This window comes from Caloenas nicobarica, chromosome 4, assembly GCF_036013445.1.
Source record: "Caloenas nicobarica isolate bCalNic1 chromosome 4, bCalNic1.hap1, whole genome shotgun sequence".
Lineage (NCBI taxonomy): Eukaryota > Metazoa > Chordata > Aves > Columbiformes > Columbidae > Caloenas > Caloenas nicobarica.
In genome coordinates, this window is record NC_088248.1 from 51,948,983 (window position 1) to 51,974,586 (window position 25,604).

Genomic DNA, 25,604 nt, shown 5'->3' on the forward strand with positions numbered 1-25,604 from the left:
ACACTTAATTTCAGTTTTCAGTTTCTTTTTACCTCATCTATTCGTATTCCCCCAAAATACAGATAGCTAGGGTAATAGTTGTATGAATTACTGCAGACGTGACTGTTTGTGAAACATTTGAAAGCAGAAATTGTTTTTTAATCAATCTGTGTGCTGGCAAACAGGCAGCACACGACCGCTGGGCCAATTCCTCAAATTTACATACTGAGCATGATGTCATGTCCTATGGAATATTCTTTGGGCCAGTTTGGGTCAGCTCTCCTGGCCGAAAAGTCCTTGACTTGGTATAAACATTGCTTAGCAACAACCCAAACGTCAGCATGTTATCAACATTCTTCTCCTACTAAATCCAAAACTCAGCACTATACCAGCTATGAGGAAGAAAATGAACTCTATCCCAGCTGAAATCAGGACACCGTGCCAATAAAAGATAATTCATTCTACAGAAACGGAAACAGAGTAAATAACAAGAAAGCATTTGGAAAAAAAAAAAAAAATCAACTCTTTCACAGAGGAAAAACTGATAAGCTGAATGAGTTTTCTGTTAAGCTGCTATGTCTGAGATAAAACCAGTTCATAGATTCTCTGTAGTTTTACAATCAGTCATTGGTGTGGGGGGTTTATTTGTGTTTTCTGTTCTTTATAGTTGCCCTGTGGTCACCGGTGTAAAGAGATTTGCCATTCAGGTAGCTGTCCCCTGAATTGCAGCCAGAAGGTCAAACTCCGATGTGTCTGTAAGAGACTGAAAAAGGTAAATGTCTAAGTTACAATTTGGAAAACAATGTATTTTCTTTGCATGTTCCTAGGCTTATATGGATGGATTGTCTCTGGTGCAGGTAGGTCCAGTTATTCTACTAGAGATATACCAGTTTGCATCAGCTGAAGATCTGGGCTGCAATATCAAAAGGTTCACTGTTCTAAAATCTGTTAGCTACCTGACTTACAATAGCTTTGTCTTCAAGCACACTTGAGTTTTTGTAGCTCATTTAGGAGAATAGTCAGATGACCTGGAGTAATTTGAGGGGAAAAAAAAATACATTTTGCTGATGATATTTGGAAAGTTTATAATTACATAAGTTAGAACAAGCACAGATTTTTGTGAATCCCTAACTAATGTAATCAGTTACAGTTCTCTGCAAACCTAAAAGCAGGTACAGGCATCAGCTTCCGAAGCTTCTAACAAAGATAAGGGACAAAGTAATGTAACAAGTTTATTATGCCTATATAGCATTGTAAGAGGCAGAACAGAAATTAATGTGAAATCCCAGTAAATAATAATGACTTAACAACAACAAAAAAATTGTTATCTGGCCTAATTAAAAGGTGCTTAAATTATTTTTCTGGACCCACTTAACTTCTGAGCCTTCCAATCAGGTTGCAGTTCCCCAGAGTTTTCAGCTTCTCCAAGAAATATCTTACAGGTGGGATGTTCAGCAGGAAAAAGGATGACATGTGCAGAACAAGTGATTCAAATTGAACGGTCTCTGCTTACAGATAGCCACTTTTTTCTTTTTCTTTTTTTTTTTTTTTCAATATTAGGGAGAGGGGAGGAAGTATGAATGAGAATTTTTTTTTTTTCCATGACCAGACCTTGGCCTGTAATTTCAGCCAGTTAAGAGAATGTATATGAAGTTGCTGAGACTCTGAATGCTAGCTCTTTCTGCCAGAGTTCAGAAAGTTATCTTACTTTGTCTTAGGTAAACGAGTAAGGGGAATAGAGGAGAAATTAAACTGGACTATTTGATTTCTTCTTGCTTTCAGCTTACCTTATCAGAAAGAAGAAAAAGATAAAAGGACAATTTCATACAGGATTACAGGTTCAAATAATGTTTAGTCATTAGCTTTATTTTCTGTGTAACCAGTGTTTTACTAAATCAGAATGTTTTATGATTTTCACAAAGAAATGGACATTATAACTAAAATTTTATATATGGAAATTATTCTAAAAGACTCATTATACTTAACAGGAAGTACAGTGCAGCAAGATAGAAGACGGCCAAGTTTCACTGGAATGCGATGCATTATGCAAGGAAATGAAACGGAAAGCATCTGAGGTAATGTATCCATTGTAGCTATAATTTTTTCTCAGTGCTTCGAGAAAAGGAAAAAATGAACGTAGAATTATTTTTCAAGGCAATACAAGCAAAAAATACAACATAAGTAGATATGGCATTTATTAGCAGCTCCTTTTTCAGACATGCATCTGACTTAGTGGGGAGAATTACAGTGTTTGTGGACAGTGTTAATTAACACAGTGAAATACTATGTTAAAACATTGGTTTTTTCCTTGTTGTTGTTCTTGTTGTTTTTATTTGCTAGAACGTGTTTTTTCCTCTTTTGAGAAAAGTGATGATCAGTGATGGTGAAATTGTCATTGCTGTTGATCAGTGCTGTAGGATTAGGGCCAGGGCACTTCACAGGGCATTGTTAGATCTGCTCATTCCTATGAAAGTTTTGCAGCCATTGAATGCTCAACTTGTCCACCATGAAGCATGTAATCCTGTCACACCTTATTAGTTACCCTCTACCAGAAGGTTGCAGAGTTTTCAGCAATTGCAGTATACTTTTTTAGCCTGCTGCAAATGTGACTTCTCCCTAGTTCTGCTGTTCATGAAGTAAAGAAAACGCTGTCACCCAGAGAGACAGAATATCAACCTTGCTCTTATAAGCCTTTTATAAAACATAAAAAAAAAAATTGGTGCATAACTTGCTCAGTATTTATCAGGTAATTGTTAGATGTAATAAATGCGTAGCCCAAAAACTCAATGAGGAAAGCTGACTTTTGTCAGTTTCTGCTCAGACTTTCAGGATTGACTGGCAAGTTCTGGCAAGTACCACATAGACCAAATCCTGCAAATTTGCAAGCAGGTCAAATGCTAAGCCTCGTGGGATATACCTTTGGAAAATCCCAACCATAGCAAACAGTTCCAGTTAGAGTGTGGAGATAAGTTCATAGGACATGAAGTGCATGAGGTGAATTCACAAGCGACTCCATGAGCTGGGATGCAGCAGCATGTCCCAGTGTGGTGCAGTGAGCGCAGTCTCAGCTGCTGTTTGACTTCAGGAGACACTAGTTCCTATTTCTCACTCCCGACATTGTAATCCGTGGGGAGAAATGGTCTAACACAATGAGCCGATGGCTGCAAGTTTCTGCTATAAGCAATGCCACAGACATACTGTGTGGCGTAACCTGGCTGCGTGTACCATCCTCACAGAAGAACATGGATTTAATTATTTGGAGCTTTTTATATCAAGTTCTAAAGTTCTATTTAAATTCTTGCCAGGCACTTCTTTGTGGCCTGCGTTGACTTGTAAATGTCACACTAGAATATTCCATTATTACATGCACTTGACAAAAGCAGTTTATTATGTCAGTTGCTGTTTAATGTGTCAAGACTGGAAAAAGTCTGTTAAAAACTGCAGACGTTTACAAAGATAACTTCGTTTGCACAGTTGCAAAACAACCGTCACTTTCCAAAACCAAAGTTAATGAAACTCTTCATGAAACTCTTCATGCATAGCACCTAGTGAGTATGCATTTTGAGGAATTTAATTTGTCTTTTACTGCACATTTTATTAAAGCAATAGTTCTAGAAATGTTTTTCCATACTGTGATTATAATGGTTATGCCTCCCTCTACCTACGTATATTATACCTATGTATCTTATACAAATATGACTACACCAGTGTAAAAAGAAGCTCTCCGGTTGCTATTTTCCACATTTGTGGCTTACTTTTTCTTTTGGAGCTGAAGTTCTGCCTTTAGATGGCAGTGGAATGCCAGGAGGATAAGTGGATGGTTTTTTCCACACCAGACTTTCTGATGACAGGTGTGCATGGCCACATAGGTCTTTTATATGCTCTTCTAAAGAGAGACTCTGCCATTGTGTCTTGATTAATGAAATTCTCAATAATGCTTTTATTTGTTATATGGTTTGGCAATTAAAAAAATTGTCTGAAAAATCTGCAAATAGAACTGTTCTGTTGACCCTGTCCTCAGTGCATACTGAGCTGCAGTGTGCTAAAGCATGGACTAGTGTGTTTTCTCCTTAGTCATCAAGAGCTTTTGAATTGCAAATTGTTTAGAACAAATTCTACCTCTGCAAACCATATTTAGTAAATTATTGTCACTGTTAGAATGCAAATCATCCAGTTATTATGATCAAGACTGTTTTTCATTTCAAGTTATTAGTCAGATTTTTACATCTAACTTTTCTAAGGCAGTGATTCAGTGGCCACAGTGCTAAAGGTCCAAGAAATGTATACAAGAAGGCAGACACATATTCTTCCCCAGTTTACTCTTCCTGTTACTACTATTACTGTAGTGACATATGACTATGGGAATTTCAAAGACTGAGCTGGTGTCTTTCTGTTTAATGGTCTTTGGATTTATCTGCTGGTAGCACGCCTAATTGTTTTTTGGTCGACATAAACTTTTGGCATCTACAAACGTCCTGTAGCACTGAATTTCTAGATTTAGCCAAATACTCTGTGGGAGTAGAATACTTCCTTCTGTTATGAACCTGGTAATTTCATTTTATGCCTTTGCTTTTGTATTATGAAAAATAATTATCGATGTTTTATTCTTATTTGGCATCTTACACGCTCTTTGGGATTTTGTGCCCTGTTAGTCATCTGATGAATCTTAGTTGTGCATCTCTTTAGATGGAAGCAACTCCATGCTGTTGTCTTCTGTATATGTTCAGGATTTACATTCTTTTGTTACTGCGGGACCAAAACTGAATGCAGGAACTGAGATTCAAATGTATCATGTGTTTACATATTGACATTTTTTCTATACCGTTCTTAATAATTCCTAGAATTTGATTTGCTTTCTTGAACACTGCAAAACATTTATATAGAAATAACAACTGTAAGTCCCATGACTTCTTTTCATAGGGCTTTCTGATGGTGGAGCATTTTTAATTACATTTAGATTGCATTACACCAAGAGGTTGAAAGCCGTTTCATTATGCATTATCCAAAATATGTCATATTTGGTACAAATATAGAGGTTTCCTTTTACTCTAGTAGTCAGTGAATATTTAAAATACTTGGAATGAGATATGTCTGTGTAAATTAAATACTTACTTAGGAATTATCTGTATGTGTAAAGTGTACTGGATTGAGGATAAAGTTGCTGAGAACTTAGAATAACTGTCTAGGAATTTTCCCGGTTTTTAGTGAACAAACTGTTCTTTTGTATTTGTCAGTTGAGCTTGTCAAGTTGAAGTCAGAAGTTCAATTTATAACTTTGTTGTAACCATTATATGTTCCATGTTTTCCAAATGTGTGATGTGATGCAGCTTTTTCTGAGAATATTTTGTAATATAAGTTAAGAGCTCACTGATGAAGGTTTTGCTCATTTTTGCTTAGTACTATTCTATAGGAGTAATTACGACTCTAAGAAAATAGGTTTAGCTGCTGTTTACAACAGTTGCTTATCACTTTGTATATCTGAACAGATAAAAGAGGCAGAAGCCAAAGCTGCTATTGAGGAAGAGAAACGAAGACAACAGGTATCAACCTTTCTTCTTCCTCACTTACTTCCTCCCCACTTTGTTCTTGTTAGTAAATCATTTAATTTGCATGCAACTAAAGATGTGTAGTTTGTAATGTGATATGCACAGTCATTCCTGGCAGCTGTTATCTTACTCTGTGTGCTGTGAATGATTTATAATGGTTAAGAGTCCGCATTTTCCCAAACAATTTTCATAATTTTATGCAAAATGTTAATTAGTCGGTTTAGTCTTGCATTACTGTAACCGCGTATAGTATGGTTTATTTTTAAAATACTAAGTACTCTCAATTGTAATTGAACACTTTATAATGCATAAACCACACAGAATTGCTGAATAGCCTCCATAGAGATTTAAATATTGCGTGAAGCTTCCTTCCTCCCTCCCATCATGAAAGAATGAGGAAGCCTAAATGAGTCTTTGTTCTTCAAGGTCTCTAGAGGCAGGGAAAACGTGTATTTACTGTAATTGCTGTTGTTGGTGAGCATATGTTGTCAGTATTGTAATCCAAGAAGCTTCTGTGCCAGCTGCCTGGAGACATTAATACTTACGGTATCTCAGGCACTGATCATAATAAGGTTGGTTGGTGGCGATGGCTGGGTCAGGTTTGTCATCTGGAGGCCGCAGCCTTAACGTGCTCCTCCCTGGCAGTTCATGCATGTGTGCCTTTGCCTGAGCATGTGACGCCAGGCCATATTCGAAGCCCAGCATGTGCTTTCTGACTTTTCTATTACTCAGTTATCACAACAACTATGTATTAGGTTGTACCAGCATGTTACACTCTGTTTCTGTCGCAGAGCACTGGCTCGCTCCCTGCTGGAAAAGGGGCACGGGAGGCTTACTCACAAACCTGATCTTGTGCTCTTCTCCCAATCTCATTAGGATAGACGGTTTCTCTGTGGGTCACAACTTCTGTTATTTGTACTTCGATTAATTGCCTAGAGACTTTGTCAAAGCATTAAGTCTACCAAGCAATGCTCTAGCAAGGCCTGCCTTTGTTTTTCAAAGGAGAGCGTGTCTATTCCTCGTGCAGGAAAAGCGTGCAGTTCCGTGGCTGTTGTCCAGGGGACCAGGCGCTGTTTTGTGATCATCTTGTAATGTTTATTATTACATTCATGCCTCAACTGCCTACAACATTTGTCACTTGTTCCCTCATACAACTCCTAGATAGTTCATCTGATTCTTCTTGTTTTCTGAGTTGACCTTGGAAGTGTTAGTTGTGGGACATAGGTCAGGAAAGGTATCTTGCGTACAGATGTCTGAAGCATTTTGTTAGAGGTCATCTGTAGCTGGTGGGTCTGCAAGCTAAGTACCGAAGTGTACTAATGGACACATACACTTGTGAAGAACATGCTTACAATTCTAGAGCTAGAAATTCAAAGTTGCTGGTGTTTGTATTTGCACCAATTATGTTGTCACGCATTCCAGAAGGAATCCCAGTTACTAATGATTTCTGCCTCAATATCACGTAAGTCCCTCTAGTAAAGTCTCGGTAATGAGGATCCTCTGAAACTGTAGCAGATTCCCTCCACCAGCGTAGTGTGCAACTTTATTTTTGTTTCGATGCTTCAGTGGCAATTGTTTCTGCAGTCAGGCCGCTGTTGCTTCCTGCTTGTGCATCCACTGAGTCTCACAGTTACAGTCCAGCAGTACCCTTGTGCAATATATGGCAGCTGCTTTTGCGTACGTGCTTTGTGATGGATGCAGCTTCAGGGATTGAAGACATCACCTATACATAATCAAGGCTATTAAAAGGTTAATTAAGAGTGGCCAGTTATATAGCACAATAGCAACCACTAGGACAACAACAGTAAAAGAATAGGACAAAACCTGTTTTAAAAATTAGGACAACAGTAACTAATAAATAGGCTCTAGAATTGCACACAAGTACTAACCTCAGCTACTGCAGCCTTTTATCTAAAATTTATTCCCTTCCAATTTAATCTCATAATCTGCCATCTGGTTATACAAATTGGAGGACATCACTGTTATAGGGTGTCGAGTCACATTAAGAGTATATAATTATTGAGTATACTCCCTTCTGACCAACGGTTGAATCTTCTACCACCTTCCTAATCTCTCATTAGCACATTTTTTTATATAGACAGTTCATCTGTTACAGCTTCCTGAGACCTGTTTTGATTAATACTTCATTAAATCCTTTATATACAGACAAGTTAGTGCTCTGGTAAGTCTGCACATTTGTATTTTGGTATTTGCTATATTTGGTAGCAGCTTCTGCTATTATCATTTACAGATGGAATCACTTGTTTCTTAGTAGAAGGGAGACAGCTTGGTTAGGCTTCTCGTCGTGGCCCAGCAGCCAAACTTTCCTTCTGCTTCTAATTCAGAGGCACCATGTGAGGCCAAGGTTTTCAGAATTGCTAGAGGTGGAAAAAGAAACAGTGCTTTGATTATTTAACAGTTCAGATCAAGCTCTTTCTCTGTCCCACTCTAGTGTAAAAGACTTGGGTAAATTTTTGAGGTAAGTGGTAATAGTCAAGAGTTTCGATACTGAAAGTCGAGGTCTCAAACCTGAATTCTAATTTAAAGGATTGTATGAAAGATTTTGTTTCCTTTTTTCTTAGAAAGAAAAATGTTTTAACAGCTTCTTAGAAGTTATGAAAGTCAAGTGCCCTCCTCCCTATAAAATGCAAGACCTACAACTTCACAATATATGCTTTGTGTCTGTATAGTCACTGTTATTTGCATGCATGTGGCCATGTTTTCCAATGGGGCTGCTAATCCTTCCAGTCCGGGAAGAATATAGAGAATAACACATGAAGGAGTGAAAGCTGGTACCTGAACAATACCAAATTAGACAGTATCTCACATCAAATTGTTTTGAGGATACAGTTTAAATAAATGCATTTCATTTTACTTTTAATATGTCTTTACACAAAGAAGTTGGGTTCTCATCCTAAATAAAGCTTCAAAAATTAAGGTAGTTTGAAGACTGGGCACAACCATTACTTTATTGTTCAGAGATCATTGAGGTGACACGTTGGGAATTATAATAGTTATATAAAATCTGTAGGTAGCTTTTCAAAGACAGTGATAGCTTCTTTCTCGTATTTTGTGCCCACGAACATTTTTTCATTCTGTGTTTTGTTTTTTTGTAGTATTTATTTTTAGCTCAGTTTTTATAAAGATCACTAGGAAAGCAATTCAGGGCTCAAACAATTATATAACAGGTACTATATTTTAATTCAGATTACTGCAATTCATGAAGCACTCTTCACTTACAGATCACAAATTATATATAGAAGCCTCCAATTTTATTTAGTGTCTGTGTAAAATGAAATACTGCCATATTATCTATAAAACCTTAAGAACTCTGCACCTGCATTTGGATTTTTGGATTTTGAAAAACTCTTTCATTACTTTGCTTTTCTAAAGGAGGATTGGCTAGTTGAAAGTAATCTTGTTTCAAATAGCAAGCTGTGGAACTTTGTCTGAACTTCTATCCTATATTGTTAGAGAAATGCCGACAATTTCTGCCCTTACTAGGTAGAAAGGAATAGACATCAAAATGGGTCCCTTTCTCCTGCTAACAGTGCTATCTGGCACAAGAAGGGAAGTAAGATTCGCTTTGTGAAACTCTTGGCAAATATTTTCTGTCAGTAGAGGAAGACCAGACATCAGGCAATCTTGAGTTCCAAAGAAAAATTATGTTTACTGGACTACTTTGCTGCTCATTTCCCAAAACAGACTTATTCTTGTTTCTCTAATGCACCTACCTTATTGTCTTAGTCCCCCTCTTCCTGGCAGCACTGCAGCCATAGTGATGTAGATTTATCTCCTCTCGTGGCCAGGCTTTGTATCTATTCACTGGCCACGTTTCCTCTGCTTCAGCTCAATTTCGCACCTTTTGCCCAGCCAGTCCTGACTTGCTGCACTCTGCTGCTCCCATCTCTCTGCTCTCTTTCAGGTCTTCTAGTGTTTCTGCTCCCTGGCTCTTCATCCTGTGCTTTCTCTAGTAGCTGACAAGTCTACCCAAAAATCCAGATAGTTGTCAGACCTTTTCTGGTTTTAGTCTGTCTCAGCTCTCCTTTAAAGCATCGTTTCTGATTTTCCTAATGGCTCCTCATTGGATTTACATCCCAGTCTTACGCTCTTTGTTCCAGGCTGCCTAATTCCAGTTTTATTGAAGCTTTGTAGTCTATAATTAGTTTTGTCTGTGTTCTCCTGATAACCTTTTAAAAGGATATGGAGGGGTGTGAGGAAACTGCTGTTCTGGGTGGAAGCTTGGCATTCTTCTTATCTTCCAAGTTGCTTTGTTTAATTTTGGGATCTAAGGGCGTGTGCTTTCTTTTGAAGAATGGTATGTACCTGCTGCAGTTTTATGTAAGTTGTAATTTAACAAATGGAATCTTCTTGTGCATGTCTAAGATTATAGCTATTAATCTAAAATTTAACTGAGCAGGCAAAATATACAGAATTGGGGGAAATATTATATTTTATGTATTTATATTTTTATTAATTCATTTTTAGCAGAGAGCACATCCTCATTTTGGGAGAAGGTCTTTGAAGATTTCAACCTGTGTTCTTACATACATTATTGTAATAGCTTAAATACTTGCAAGGGCTTTTCTTTAATAGTGAAAGTAATGTATCTTTGACATATTTCATGGAAGTAACAATCTCATTTTGGTTTAACATATTCAGCCAGATTTAAACTAATGTAAAACTTCATTTGGTTGCATTTTTGGTGATGTTTTTTGTAGGAAACTAAACAATGGTTTAATACTTGGAAGCAAAATGCTTTGTAACGATGTGATATAGTAAAAGATATTATAGCTTCTGTTGGCTGCCAGCTGTTTTATAAAATGGTCTTTGGAATTTTATTTAAAATCTGCATATTTATTTGGATTTAATTCTGACAAATGTTAACGACTTCTGGTTTTCTTCATCTAGGCTGAACTGGAAGCTTTTGAAAACAGATTAAAAGGACGAAGAAAGAATAAGAGAAGGAAGGATGAAGTAGAAGTTGAACAATCATCATGGCAAAAATACAAGAACCTCATTATGCTGCCAGTGTTCGGAGTTGCTGTTGTGATGGTTGCATGGCTCATGGTCTATAATGACTGAAACAGCTCATTTTTTAATATACCTCAGTCAGGCTTTAGGTAGCTATTATTCCTCGAATGTTAGTCTGTGTGTAACAGAACTTAATATGCATAGATTATGTACCTATACCATTTGCCAAGAAAACTGCAGAGGAGGGAAGAAACGTCACCTCTGTGTTATTATAGTAACAGCACAAAACTGAATTCAGACACTGACAGTAACAGTAGGTTTTAGTCTACACTGAAGTGCTGATGTAATTTATCTGACTGAGATCTGTTAACATCTCTTCTATTAATATATTGTGCTAATTTCCCTTGTCTCTCTTTCCTAATATTAAAAAGTTAGCATAAAAAGATTTATTCAATATTTGTTTCCTGTAAAATCAATTTAGTGGTTTATTGAAGATTAGTATTTTTATGCTAGTCTTTATGTTGTATCACACAGTAACTTCTGTCTTCATGTCAGTTTTAACTATAACAACTAACGGGGAGCTTCAGATCACTTAGGCTTGAATATTCTGGGGCCTCAGGTCAGAACTTTGTTCAAAGAAAGGAAATGTGAACTGTCTTTCAAGTCAACTGTATCACAAACAATAAAATGGGCCCCCGTACAGACTTTGGAGTTTGGTTTTTTTTGGTTGTTTCTTGCCCCTCCACCTTGTTTCCTCAAAATCAAACCAATTGAAAACTTCATTTAGTGGACAGCTGCATATGCTGGACGAAGATGTGAAGTAGTTTCAGGGTACAGGGATATGTCCCCCATCAGCAACAGCAGAAAAGCAATTTGAAATTGAACTTAAAGCATCACTTGACTATTTGTGTAGATAAATATCATGTTTGAATATTTACATAGGTGTGCAAAAACATAATTGAACACTGTAACAATACAATTATATGTTGTTCCGAAGCCATGTGGACAGTGCTTGCTAATGCATAAACTACCTAGCTAATCTTTTATATGTTTAAACATTTTCTTACTGACAGTTTAGAATACCTTGCCTTGGGATATCAGTATTGGTTGGTAGAACTGAAAGGTTTACACAGTTTCAAGATTATCAGAGAAGCTACATTGTCTTAGCTGAGGGACTGCAAGTTAAATTCGGGGATGGGGAAAATCAGAAAACTGAATTCTTAAACCTCTGCTGGAAATTTTATGCTGATACTTGAGCATTGTGGCTAACTGAAAAGTGCTTATGAGATCCTGCAAAAGATGAGGTACGAAGCCAAAGGGTATTAGGCCACCCTTGTGTTGGTGTCCTGGTTTTGACTGGCATAGAGTTAATTTTCTTCCAAGTAGCTGGTATAATGCTGTGTTCTGGATTTAGGATGAGAATAACATGGATAACACACTGATGTTTTAGTTGTTGCTGAGCAGTGCTTACACTTAGTCAAGGACTTTTCAGCTTCCCATGCTCTGCCAGTGAGGAGGTTCACAAGAAGCTGGAGGGGACACAGCCAGGACAGCTGACGCAAGCTGGCCAACGGGATATTCCATACCATACGCCATCGTGCTCAGTGTATAAACATGGGGGAGTTGGCTGGGGGGCCGTGATCACCGCACAGGGACAGGCTGGACATCGGTCAGCAGGTGGTGAGCAATTGGATTGTGCATCACTTGTTTTGTATATTATTTTATCATTATTATTTTTTCCTCCTTTGCTGTTCTATTAAACTGTCGTTACCTCAACCCAGGAGTTTTACTTTTTTTTCCATTCTCCTTCCCATCCCACTGCGGGGGGCAGGGGGGGAGGAGGGGGCAGGACTGAGTGAGTGGCTGCATGGTGCTTAGTTGCCATCTGGGGTTAAACCACAAAAACAGTCTAGCATATAATTTCATCACAAATCCTGCAAAAGCAGTGGGACCATTTGTGTGAATTAGCAGAGAAGACTGCAGTTTGTTTGGAAGCTCCGTTGGTTGATTTTTTTGGCCTGCTTATAAGGGGACCCAGTATTAATTTGAGCTGATATCCAATTGTAATTATGGTTCAGCAGCAGAAAAAATAGAAAAGCTGCAAAAGGTAGTAGCTTTTAGATCATGTAGGTTGACAAAATGGGGAGAAAATCGCTTTATTTTCCATTTTTTTATCTAAGTTTGGCGAAAGAGAAGAGAGGTAAGGAAACTCAGCAATATTTAGCATTGATTGCTGCTCTTTGAGAGTATTTTAATTTTTGTTGGGTTTTTTGGTTTTTTTAAAATTGATTTTTAGAAATGCCTGATACTGTCATGATATGTCAGGCCACTAGTGTGTAAAGTTGTAGAATTGATTGAAATTACACTAGGCAATCATAGTTGCATCTCTGTTGAATTATTTTCTAGTATAAGGAATAAACTTTCCCATATTGTTACTTTAACTCTTTTCTATAATACTAATGCCTGGAATGTAATTTCATATACATGTGTTGTTTCTTTAATCAAATGAGGTGATGCTATTGTGTCTGGTTATGTCAGGAACTCTCTTGTCACTGAGAGAAAAAGAAAAGAGATTTTTGTTCAGCTGAAGTAAAATATGATGTGTTGTCCAAAAATACAAAAAGATACCTTTGTGGCTGAAATATGCAGATCAATATGAATGAGACCACTGTGGAAACAGCTTTTATCTTATGTGACTATAACTCACTTTTCTATTTACTGCTAGCTTTTTCTTTAAAACAACTACAATGTAAAGTTTATCTTTGCCTCTATGGCAAAGATAAGAAAATTCTCTTTAGAGAGCTATAAAAATGAACTGCACTTGAGTTACATGTTTGGAGTAGTTCTTACTGTTCTTTTTTGCATATTTTGCAGTATTTGTGTGAAATATTGGAGAGGAAAATGCTTCTTATTGATCATCTTTATTATAAAAAGAAAGCACACCAATCTTTAAAATTTTATTCCATTCATGCAAATGTATGGTATGAATAGGCATATTCCATTACTTAAAGGATTTGTATCTCTCCTGAACCTCGCATATGTGAGACATACCTATTTTTGAAATTTTATGCAAAATAGATCTGTATATATTATCCAACCATCTGAGTCATTTGCACTCTGTTGGTCTGCCTGCTGAAACAGATATTTGTTTTTTGGCATAAAAAAGTGTGGGGGTTCAAGCAATCTGCAGTTTAATAAATCACTGGTTTCTATTTTTTTTTGCCTTTTTTTTGTTGTTGTTGGAGCTGCATGTTGCAAGCATGACAATCTTTGAAGTGAAAGGTACAGATAAAAGCACTTGTTATACAAGAAATGTGAAAAATTATTACTCTAGAAAAGAAATACTGAACTGAAGGTAGGGGTTTTTTTCAGCAATTTAAATGTAATGTACTGTTACATAGTGTAATGAGCAAATATTTTGAATGTTAACAGTTTACAAATAAATGCATATGATAAGTATACTTGAAAACAAATGTTATAGTCTAATCTGCCATTGAAGGGAAATTATATAGAGAGAAGCCTGATGAGGAAACTTTAGATGCAGAACATTTAGTTATGTTTAAAATGAAAACACTTGGGGGGGCTTTCTTGGTTCCAAATGCATTCTGGTGAGAATTCATCTTTCCACTGAACCAAGGTACTTACAAGTTGTCAATATATTTTGGATTAGAAACTCCTTGGAAAAGTTTCTTCCCTGTAACAATAACAGAGACGTGTGTGTGCTTTTCACGTAAAAACCAAGTCAGACAACAAATACATCAAAACCGACTGGAAAAGTTGTTTGTTCTCAAGGACTAGTGTTGTAAAGCAGCAAACTTCTCCTGGGTAATGACGATGGACGTACTGCAGTGGAAGTTTTCGCTTTGCTTTTTGTTCCCTCCTCGGGCAGTGACAGTTCTTGCTGCTCAGATTAATGCTGGAATTATGTAATCACATTCCTTCATGTTACGGCTCTGACTAAATTGCGAAAATGGGTTGGGGAAATAGATTAAGGTGAAACAAATGGGAATGGATTTAGCAGATTTTTTTTTTTTTTGGCCTCATATGGGGAAATATAGCTGATTTATTAGACATTTGTCCTGACAGTAACTACTAGAGAATGAAATGTAACTACGCGGATAGCACCAAAATTTGTTCATTAAAGTTTCCGTGCTTGAGTGTGGCTTTAAAGCACTGAACTCTGAGATGATAATCTCAGTAGTTCTGGCTCCAAAGTGTATCTGCCGTATGCCAGCATTTCTGAGAGCGATGGGCCTGCAAGTTGTGGGGTTAGAGCAGAGAGATGTTTGGTCTTCCTGGCACCAGGCAGTGGAAGCTTGATGTGTGTGGTAGCTGCTCTCTGGTGCGTGCTGTCAGGTGGAGTGTTCTTGCGTGGACAGTCCGTGGGTGACCTTGTCCTCAGTTTCTTTTAGTTAGAGAGCCCTCTTCTGCTTCGATTTCATTCTATTAGCAGTTGTTATCTATGAGTATTTAAGTTGCTCCCTTTTCTTGCTTCATGAATGTAAATTTGTCTGCCCTTATAATTCAATTAAATCAATCACTCCAAAGAATTATAAAATGAAGATACTGTAGTGGTCTGTATTTACTAGGAAGGTAAAAATTAGAGAAAAATCAAATTAAGTCAAAGTAGTTATAAGATAATGAGGCATACTTGCTTCTTTCCACTAATGGTTACATGTTAATGAATTATTTGAACCCTGTATTACAAAGTTTATATGCTATACTATCAGAAAACAAGTTTCTGGTATGGATAGTGTATCAATATGAGCTCTGTGATATATTGAACTCTGTCATAAGGTAGGCTAAATGGCAGCTGTCTAGAAACAAGCCATACTCTGAGGGAACTGCGGCTTAATTGAACCAAGTATTATTGAATCTATATGTTTCTCTTGCAGCAATTTCCATAAAATTGCCAACAAAAGCAGAACTCAGTTTAGGCTCTGTGTGCTGAACGCTATAGCTGAGTCTTGGCATTGTGAAATTGCGGTTTGAATGGCTCTCTTACTTGAGGAAATTAGTATGAGATGAAGAGTCAAGATTGGGCTGGGGTTTGGAATTCCCAGTACTACTGCTGAAGAGAAGACATCCTCCCTCCAAGGCCAAGCTGGCTTTGCACTCTGAGCCATGCATTGTACCTCTTAAATTTCAGTTTTCATTTGTTCTTATTGTAACTTTTGACACAGCTGAAATATGACATACTGAAATATGGTATTATTCCTCTTTTTATCAGCATTATGGCATGAAATATTTGTTGGTATACATTAAGCAATTTGAAGATTTTTGCATAAATGCTCTTGCTCCTGTCTCTTTCCATGCTTTTCCTATTTTTTGTGCAATTGTTTTAAAAACCAAACCACCACTTTTCTCCAGAGGGAGCTTTGCTTGGTGACAATTACCATGGGCAAGACTTAAGTACAATGGCATTCCAGGAGCACAGAGTGCACAGTGTCTGCCCTGTAAAGTTTGGACACAAACAAAAAGTAATGGGGCCTAAATTCGAAGGTATGAAAATGAAAATATCTGGAGAAGAAGCTGAAAAAAAGCTAAGAAGATCCTTGCTGACAGCCAACAGTGGTTGTTCAGGGCATATTTTTGGGGTGTTGAATGGTAGCGTTTTAGGAGCATTAAAACATGCACAGTAAAAACTGGAAGCCTTTGTGTTTTACAAATGCCATTTCAGAACCCAGTCATGGTGCCAGTGCCAGCTCTTTCTGGCTCCTGGAAGGGTCCTGAACTGCTTCTGTTCTGGTAGTGCCCATGCCTTTTGTCCTGATGACTTCATCATTCTTGAAGAGCACCTGTGAGCTCCATTATGTACATTAACCTGGGATTCAGCCGGAGCCGACATCATTGGATGCAGATACAGGGAAGAGGGGACATACGGATCAAAATAAAAGCTGACGTCTCATGTGAGTGGGGCATTTGCCCTATCATTTGCAGCTTGAGGTGGCACTCGTCTCTTGGCATGACAGCTTTGCTTCAAGAGGTTGAATAGACACGACATCCCTCCAGCTCTCAGGTATCTGAGGTGGGTCACAGCAGGGCCCAGCAGGGGTACAGGTGTTGTGTCCCCGGCGGCCGCTGTCCTCCCACAGGAGGGACGGGACACGACAGGCTTGCGGGCCCCTGGAGGGACTAGGACCAGAGCCTCAGTGCGGGGAAGGAGCGGGAGAACCCTGTCGCCGGCTGCGGGAGAGCTTCCTCATGCCGGAGCCCCTTCCCTTCTGCTTCTGCTGAGCCGGCGGCAGCGCCCGGCGCCACTTTGAGCTCTGTTTTCTGGAGATGAGGAGGACCGGTCGGGGAAAGGCAAGCCCCTGTGCTACGGAGGAAAGCGCTGCAGTCTCGGTAGGCGCAAAACTTCCTGCGGTGAAACGAAAGTCTTTGCATGACCATAACGTAAAAATAAAGAGAATCCAGGAGGCAGGAGCGTCCTCCCGGGCCCGGGACCCCGGCCCGTGCCCGCTATCCCCCGCTCTGAACTTCGCGCTCCAACTCGGCGGGCCGGTGGGTCCGTGCCCCGCGGTGGCTTCGGACGGCTTCAGCCGCAAGGGCGCATCTGGGCGGCCCGCGGGCTCGCCGGCAGCCCCAGAGCGCTGCGGGGACAGCCCCAGCACCTCGCCCGCCGCAGAGCCCCAGCGAGCCAAGGTAAGGGGTGCGAGGGGCGAGCTCCGCAGGTTTCTGCCCCGCACATCGTCCCTGGCTCAGGCTTGTCTTGCCACCTGAAGCCCTTAGCGGCGTGACAAGGCGTCCTTTATCGGGTGGGGGACGGGCAGCAAAGGCTGTGCCCATCCCGTCCGCCCTCCCTGGGGGACGGCTTTAGGGTGAAATTAGCAAGTGGGCTGTCTCTTAGCTTGTCCCCAAGAGGTAGAGCCTTGTGTGCAAAAGGGGTGGGGATGTGGCGGCTTTCTAGCGGAGGTTTATTATTATTGGGTGGAGGAGGGGGAGGGGGAGCCTGCCGAGCAGACAAAATGCGGAGCCCTCCCGCCCCTCAAGTGTGTATGTGCGGTAGCTGGGTGGCCGCAGCTTGTCAGAGACCGAGGTAGAGAAGGGTGGGGGAGACGGCCAAAGTCGAGAGGGTTCAGTGGCAGCCAGAGCATGCTGTCCGTGCAACAGTTCCCTGCCCCGCCTGAGGAGGAGGAGCGCTACCGGCAGGTCCTCGCCGCCAACCGGGTAAGCCGAGCCCGAGTGCGCTCCCCTCCGCGCTCGGGGGCCATGGGGCCGGGGTCTTGCGAGGGCAGCTGGCTCCGCAGCTCGGCGACCCTCGGGGGTGCGGGCGGGAGGCAGCGCTCTCAGGGGGGCACCCCCGACCACCGCCGGATGCAGGGGGTGGCGGACGGGTGAAGGGGAGCGCGGCCGCCTGTCCGGCGGGGAATCTCTGTGCGCCGCGCGCAGCCTGCAGGGCCGAGCGGCAGGTTGCTCGGGCAAGCGGAGAAGGAGGCGAGCCCTGATCGGAGCCCTGCGATCTGCCGTAGCGAGAGCGGACCCGTGGCTCGCAGGCAGGTATGGTGCCGTGTCCCCGGGACGTGCGCCTGGTGGGGGCCGGGGACAAGCGACTGCCCATGCCCAACCTGCCGCGGCGGTGCGTCCCAGAGCGCTCCCGTGTCGAAATTCCCGCTTGTGCGGCTGTGCGGGAGAAGCGCCGCGAACGGCCGAGTTCAAGGGCGCAGGATGTAGGTAAGTCGCAATTAACAAGCGGTCGTTACTAGCGTTTCACGAAGAGCTTCGTGTCGCGCTCTCCCCAGTTCTCTCATGAAGTCATCAGGGCAGATCAACGGGGCTGATGTGCCTGTTAATTGCTCTGACGTTGGAAGGAGTGGAGAGGAGTTGTGCCGAGCCCGACGGCAACAGGTCCGGCCAGGAGTTGCAGGAGCAAAGTTTGGGCTTGATCTCCGGCAGAACGGCCGTGGCAACTCCACCCGCGGCCGGGCTCCCAGGGAGTCGACCCGCCGTGACCTCGCCCCCGGCGCGGCTGCTGCCTCCTGGCAACAGCAAGGGCTGGCGCATCCCGTCGGATGCACCGTGGGGTCGGGCGGAGGGACTCCCTCCTCTCCCTTTTCTCCCCTCCCACGGCTGTCCGGTGAGATGGTACCGCTGGCCGCCACCATCCCCAGGAGGTAGTCATCCTGTGGAGGGTCACAGGGAGGGGCAGTTATCCTTGCAGGGAGAGGCAGCAGACCTGGGTGGTTGCAAGCGTCCGAAGGCGCTAGCGCGGGTGTTCCCGGTCTCCTAGCACACCCCCTAAGAGGAGAGATGCGGAGACGGAGGAGCACTCTTTGCCTGCCTTTACGGGAGAGGCTGCACGGGGCGGGGGGCTTGTAGGAGGCGGCTGACGCACTAGTGGGAACCTGCAGGGTCGGCCCCCCAGCCTGCCCTTCCCGTCTCTAGCTAGGGAGCAGGTGCCTCCCCGGTGCCCCCAGTGCGCTGTGAGAGAGGGGAGTTACGGCAGGGGAACAATGGGGCGGGGGACGGCGCTCCCTGGGGCCGTGCTGGTGCGGAGCCCCGCGCCGAGCGGGCGGGAGCGCTCACTTGGAGGGCTGGCTCCGCTCTCCGCCCGCCGGCCCGGCCAGGTGCGAGCGGAGTGCCGAGCTTGATGCTGCGCACTCGAGAAGAGGGCGGCAGAGCCTTCCGCGCTACCGCACCGATCCGTACGCGAGCGAAATGGCACAGCAGCGGGTTTTACAAGTTTGTAAACACGGCAGTGTACTCGGTAATATCGTTGCTCCACTTGATTTAAAATGCAGAATCCTTGGATGCGTTTTATGGCAGACGATTAATTAATTAACCTTTATTTTAAATTATTAGCATCTGGCTGAGATGGTGAAACTCTTAAGTGAAATCAAATATCTAGAGCTTTTAATGCATTCACGGAGTCTCTTGGGAAGGTTTAGCTTTCAGCAGTAAAAATACGGGAATGGACTTTTCCATATGGCCACGTACACCCTTCCTGTGTTCCTAAAATATGGACTAGTCAGCAGGACTAAATCGTAATTCTTTAGTTTTGTTTTTGTTATTGATGCCTTAGTTGGAGATCTCTTATAAGCTTCTCAGGTACTGTGACACAGACCACGCTGAGTTAATGCATCACTGAGGTAATCTAAACAACTATAAAGGAATAATACAGGGAATTACAGAACCACTCTGCTTATGTGTCTCTGTAGAACTGATGACGTCTTGGACATCAAGGTTCTGTAGGAAGCGGAGGGCTCCTCCAGGGGAATCCCAAGCAATGTCCAAACCTTGTTCAGAAAGGAAATGCTTGTGCCTCTTTTTTTATCCCTGTTCCATCAGCAATTTATGGGGTACCCCAACAGCCCATTTTTTCTGCTTGTGGGGAATCCCAGCCCATCAACCGCACATACAGTCATCACTCAGCACATGTTTTAAATGAAACCTCATTTTCCTGAGAGGGCTCTCAGGGTGGTGAACCCCACAGCACAGATCATTTGCCCAGGTTAGAGGAATCTGCCTTTGCTCTGGTAGTATGGAGTGGGACTGTCAGGACAAAACATTGTTTTTTCCTCAGTCTTTTGGAGCTGTGACTTAAATACTGAAGAAAAAATTCACTTCCTCTCCAGAAATCTTTGCTGGCACTTGACTGTACACCTGTGGTAAATAACTTGAGTGTGCAATGAATTGAAAGTATAAGATGCTTTGAGAAGATTGGAGGTGTTCTATAAAATGTGCAATGCACATGGGGCACTTTAATATACCTGTATTATTGTTTAGCTGTTAATTATATATTAGATGATGTCTGCAGATACAAATGAAAGCCAGGACTGTTAACAGTGCCAGTAATTATTTTAAAATGCAGGCTTACTTGAATGTAGGAGCTGCTGCTTGTTTTTTGGTGGTTTGGTGTTTTGTTTTTTTTTTTTTTTTTGCTAAGCTGATATACATGTTTAGGTCTTAGCACTCTGCTCCCTCAAGGAACATTACTGTCCTGACATTATACTAAGTCTGTGTACTGCCAGACACATAATTCATTGTCATTATTTGCATGACCAAGCAAGGAGTGTGTGCAGAGGTTGAGGTGGATAAGTACCCAGACAGAAATTTCATTTGCCGGGTGAGGAATTTTCCTTCCAAGAGAAGGCAGAACAGGCAAGGGAATGTCAGAATGGTTACACCTGGTGAAGAAACCCAGCAGCTGCTGCTCTCACCGCTACTTAGCTGCTCTATACCAACAAATGCTGAACTCTAAATAGGCCCATTTGACACAAGCAGGAGGACAGTGCTTCCATCTGTCTGACCTCTGTGAGTCTTTGCCATGCTGAGACCCAGCAGATTCAGTCCATCCCAATACAGCAGGCACAATATAAGCACTTACAGGTTCTTCCTTAAGAGATGTGGCTTTGACCCTATATGGATCAGGAAACCGTGGATACGAGGTTATCTGCTTTCAGGGTGAGCAGCATGTGCTATGAGGCAATCACCCACAATGGCACTATGTCCCGGTGCGGTCAGGTTTTAAAAGATGGCAGCTACTGCTACATTGTGTGGGAAGAATCGAATCCTGTCAGCGTGTCAAGTATCCTCAGCAAGTGCTTACAAGGCCAGATGAATGCCTTGTTTCTGAATGCCAGCCAGGATTTGGCAGGGGAGGGTGTCAGGCCACTTGCCGTGGGGCAGTTCTAGGCTTGGACATTTAGCCTAGGCCATTCCAGAGGTAGTGGCCAGACACCTCCTCATTTCTGAATGCCTTCAGGATGAAGCAACTCAGGAGCAGGGCTTGAGGTGGGCAGTCTGATTACAGTTGAAAATAATGATGTTTCTATTCTGTCCCAGTTTCTTTCCCTACCAAAAAGAAACGGACCTTATAAGTGGCAGGTTGGGTAAGCACAGTTCTCCAGCACCAGGGGAGAAAGGTGAATGATTTCCCCTTGTAAAGTGATGGATTGTCACAGCAGGACAAGGAAAGCTTAAATCCTCCTTGAAAAGGCCTTCACACACACAACTGAAGACAGTGGCCAGACGGGCTTCAGCTTGACTGCCCTCATTGCATCTATATTTTTAATTCCCTGTGAGCCTCCACAGTCAATTATAGTCATGTCAAGGTGTGCAGTTTCATCTGGAACTGTCCTGAGCCTCAGTCTGGGTGCTGCTGGGGCATGAATCCCCCTCCACTTGTTGGGCTCTGTAACTGGGGGAGATAATATGTGTATGAGGTGGGTCCTCATTTCCTGAGAGGCTGCATGAGGAAAAATGGACGAAAAAGAAGGAAGACCACCTGGGCCTTGTCTAGGTAGCTTGCTACCTTGGCTTGCCTCGCAGCCTCTGTGTCCTCCGGCCGGCCCGGATTGCCCCGTGTCCCCAGGCCGTGGGCGGCAGCGGGGCGGGCCGGTAGCGCGGGTCAGGCCGGGCGGGGCGGTGTGCCGCGGGGCTTGGGGTTTCGCTGCTACAGCCGCCTTGCCCGGCGGGGCTGAGGGGCAGTGCGGGAGGGGGCTTGTTCGTGGGTGCTTTCCCCATCCACAGCCCCGCGGCAGAAGAATATGATGCCGAGCGCATCCCTTTCCTCTGCACCCCTGCCCCTCTATAAATAACTCCTGCTGGGCTGGCCTGTCAGATTCCCCCGGCAGAGCGGATCCCCTGACCTGGGCCGCCTGCAGTGGAAAGTCTGAATGCAAAAAATACCGTAGTAAAAATAGCCCAGCCGGGTAGCCCCCGCGGCAGCTCCTACCGCTGGGGCCCAGTGGCTCTGGGTGCCGCGCCGGTAACGGCTCCCCGCGTGCCGGTAACGGCTCCCCGCGCGCCCGTAACGGCTCCCCGCGCGCCGGTAACGGCTCCCCGCGCGCCCGTAACGGCTCCCCGCGTGCCGGTAACGGCTCCCCGCGCGCCCGTAACGGCTCCCCGCGCGCCCGTAACGGCTCCCCGCGCGCCGGTAACGGCTCCCCGCGCGCCCGTAACGGCTCCCCGCGCGCCGGTAACGGCTCCCCGCGCGCCCGTAACGGCTCCCCGCGCGCCCGTAACGGCTCCCCGCGCGCCCGGCCGCGCCGCCTCAGCGCTGCGCGGCGCTGGGAGCCTCCCCCTGCCTCCAAACCGGTGTGTGCTTTCATACCCTAACGGTGAATTATTCTCGCCTCTTTTTTTTTTAGCTGTCGGATGGAAGCATAATTCATTTCTGCTATTCTGTTGTAAAACACGTAGTTCCCTTCCAAGTAGCGTTTTTAATTCTGGCTTGTCTTTCTAATCAGCAAACGTGAAAGACATAGGGATAATGGTTTAATATCCTAGATGTAAAAATAATAATGAGACAACAATCAAGCAGGAGCCTGCCATTTCAAAAAGAGATGAGAATCTTGCTACCTCTGAAGTTCGAATTATGTTTCATCCCGTGCCTGCCTCGTGCAGAAGACTGCTCTCCTGAATGGACAGATTCTCCTCAGCTGGGGTTTCAAGCCATTACAATTTAAAACAATGCTTATAATTACTTATTTATGCACATGTTGTTATTTCTGGTTGTTCTACCTGTGAAATCTGAATATCTGGCGGTTAAAGGCAGAGGTAGATACCAGAAAGGGCTGTCTCATGGCTGCTATGCCTTCTCCTTCTGGTGCCTCCACGTTGCAGCTCCTGGCCCGCAGCGCCCACCGGAGCTCGGCTGCTCTGGATGTGGTGCTGGGGTGGCCTCGGCTTGCAGCCCAGCACCCGCATGGCGACTTGCTCATCCCCTCTCTGTCCTGAGGCATAGGGGAGAAAACAGGAAGAACAAGAGTGAGAAGGCTTGTGGGTCAAGATAAGGGCTGGGTGATCGCTTACCAATTACCGTTGTGGGCAAAACATACTTGACTTAAGTAAATGAGTTTATTACTGAATAATATAAATATTATCTTTATATTGGTGACATTCCCTTCAGCAAGACAATAAGCGGTGCAGGGGAGGAGTGTGGTTCTTCTCTGCTGCACCTTCCTTCTCGCTCTTCCTCTGCTCTGGTATGGATCCTCCACAGGCTGCAGTCCCTTTGGTAATATCTGCTCTGCCATGGAGCACCTACTTCTCCTCTGACCTTGGTGTTTGCACTGCTGTTTATCACTCTTTTTCCACTTCTCCTCTGCCCATGTGGTGTTTTTTGATCTTTCTTAAATATGTTTTCACAGAGGTACCACCAATTTGGCTGATGGGCTCAGCTGTGCCCCATGGTATGGAGCCAGCTGGAACTGGCCATGGCCATCATGGGACAGACCCTGATCTCTTCTCATGGAGACCACCCCTGCAATCCACCCACTGCCAGCAGCTTGGCACCTACACCCAGTACAGATGTCCATGTAATCAGAGACTGTCAAGAAGTGGTGGCCACCTCATCATAGCATCAGCTTGGGAAAGTATATTTGCTCATAACTGACCAAAGTGGCAGTGTTACCTCTGTGGTTGTCTGCTCCTCTGTCTCTCTTCTCTGATCCTCGGATCATGAAAGGATGAAATGAATCCAGATGTCCTTCAGTTCCTTTTTACCATCTGTGTCATTAGAGTGGAACCCCTGCAGCATCTGCTTCTTTGGGTGCCACACCGTTTATAGTTCTGTATTTTTGCTAGTGTTGTTGCCATCATAAGGTGGTTTTTAGTGCATTGCCCTGTAAAAAAGTGAAAAGAGGCTGAAAATCTGATGCTGCCAGAGCTGCTTTGCAACAATGAAGTTTATGCATTGATGATTCAAGCCCTTTGGCTCACATGTTTCCCACAACAGTATGCATTCTGTGGGATGCCCACCTTTGCATACATGCTAAATCAATAGATATACATAATCATTTATTTATTTATTTATTTATTTTCCAGAGAGGAAACAGAAGTTGAGGCAGTTTTAAAAGCTTCTCATAGAATAATCTATGAGGTACAGCTCCTATAAACCTGTGGGAAAGAAGAGTGTCAGGTTGCATCACTGCAGGTGCTCCTGTAAGCTACTGCTCTTCCTGAATCCCAAGGCTCACTTTTGTTGCAAAAGAAGCATTTTCTATATTGAACATTTAAGTCATCTTCACCCAGTCCTCAGGGGAAAGGAAGTGAAGGTAGACATGAGTTTCCTTCTTTGGGCCTGCATCTATTCCAATTCACGTGTTGTAGTTCAGAGAGAGTTCAAGTTCAATGCTCAGTGGATGATGCTCATGCTTTGGGACTGGCTGGTCAGTGATTGTCAAAGTCTATCTTTGCCCTCTTCTCTTCCTCAAACCTGTTAACACTTTGTTCTGCCATATACAGAACCTTGTGTTATAAAAACTAATGTGCTATTAGAATCTAAGAGCTAATAGAATTTTCCATGTCTGATCGGTTTAATAGCAGAGAGATTTAACTTAGCAGTGATTTAACATTAGTAGTAATTGCCCAGAGCAATTGCCATTGCTCGTCACCTCAAAGAGCTGCTAGTTTCAAAATAGCCTATACTGTCACTCCAATAGTACTGAAAGTTTCAGACTCGGGAAGCATTTCCTAGGAAAAGAGATTCTAATTTTTTCCCCTTGCTGCCTCTGAATGAAGCAGTAAGAAATCACTTATGTGCTCTTTGTATTGTTCATCTCATTAGATTTCAGAGAGCAGCCAGGGCCTTCTCTTGGAAATAAAACCACTGGTAGCACTGAGGAGCTTTCTATCCCAGGTCTCTCAGACCTGCAGCTCTGCATTCATGTAACAATACAGTGTATATCTGTAATATACAGTTATGTCTGCTCTGGACTTCCATGGGCCAGTGGTGCAACACAGAGGTTTCTTCCATTGCTCCTGCTTTCGATGTCAAATCTTTTGCTGGGTGGATTATTTTGCCTATATTAAAGTTGCCCCACAACTAGTAGCACCTGGAGATCATAGAAGCAGAACATGCTACAGTTTTCATGCTTTCCCCAACCTCCTGCATTTTCACATCTTCAGGAAGAAACTCAGACAGCTGAGCCAACCTTGCCTTAACAGCCTGTGCGTTTTTGCCATCACACGGTGTTGAGGGACAGACATTGCTGAGAGACAGCTTATTGTTTGAAAGATGCTAGTTCTGTGCATGAACAAATATTATTCGAACGGATAATACATCTGAAATAATATAATAATATCAGGAACTGTAGAGTAAGTAGCTGAAGTAGTTAACTTTTTTTTTTCCTCTGTTGCTATTTGATTTGTAGCAACATG

At 43.1% G+C, this 25,604-nt stretch overlaps 2 protein-coding genes across 2 annotated transcripts in view; both read left to right on the forward strand.

Annotated features, from left to right (window-relative positions):
• Positions 1-12,234, forward strand: part of NFXL1 (nuclear transcription factor, X-box binding like 1) — a 48,367-nt gene extending 36,133 nt beyond the window's left edge. Inside the window, exons 19-22 of the mRNA XM_065633532.1 lie at positions 647-751; positions 1,968-2,054; positions 5,466-5,519; positions 10,437-12,234. Coding sequence (XP_065489604.1) covers positions 647-751; positions 1,968-2,054; positions 5,466-5,519; positions 10,437-10,610 — 420 coding nt within the window. The 3' untranslated portion in view covers positions 10,611-12,234. The remainder of the gene's footprint in view (positions 1-646; positions 752-1,967; positions 2,055-5,465; positions 5,520-10,436) is intronic.
• Positions 12,235-17,546: 5,312 nt separating this feature from the next.
• Positions 17,547-25,604, forward strand: part of CORIN (corin, serine peptidase) — a 141,499-nt gene continuing 133,441 nt past the window's right edge. Inside the window, exon 1 of the mRNA XM_065633521.1 lies at positions 17,547-17,669. Coding sequence (XP_065489593.1) covers positions 17,595-17,669 — 75 coding nt within the window. The 5' untranslated portion in view covers positions 17,547-17,594. The remainder of the gene's footprint in view (positions 17,670-25,604) is intronic.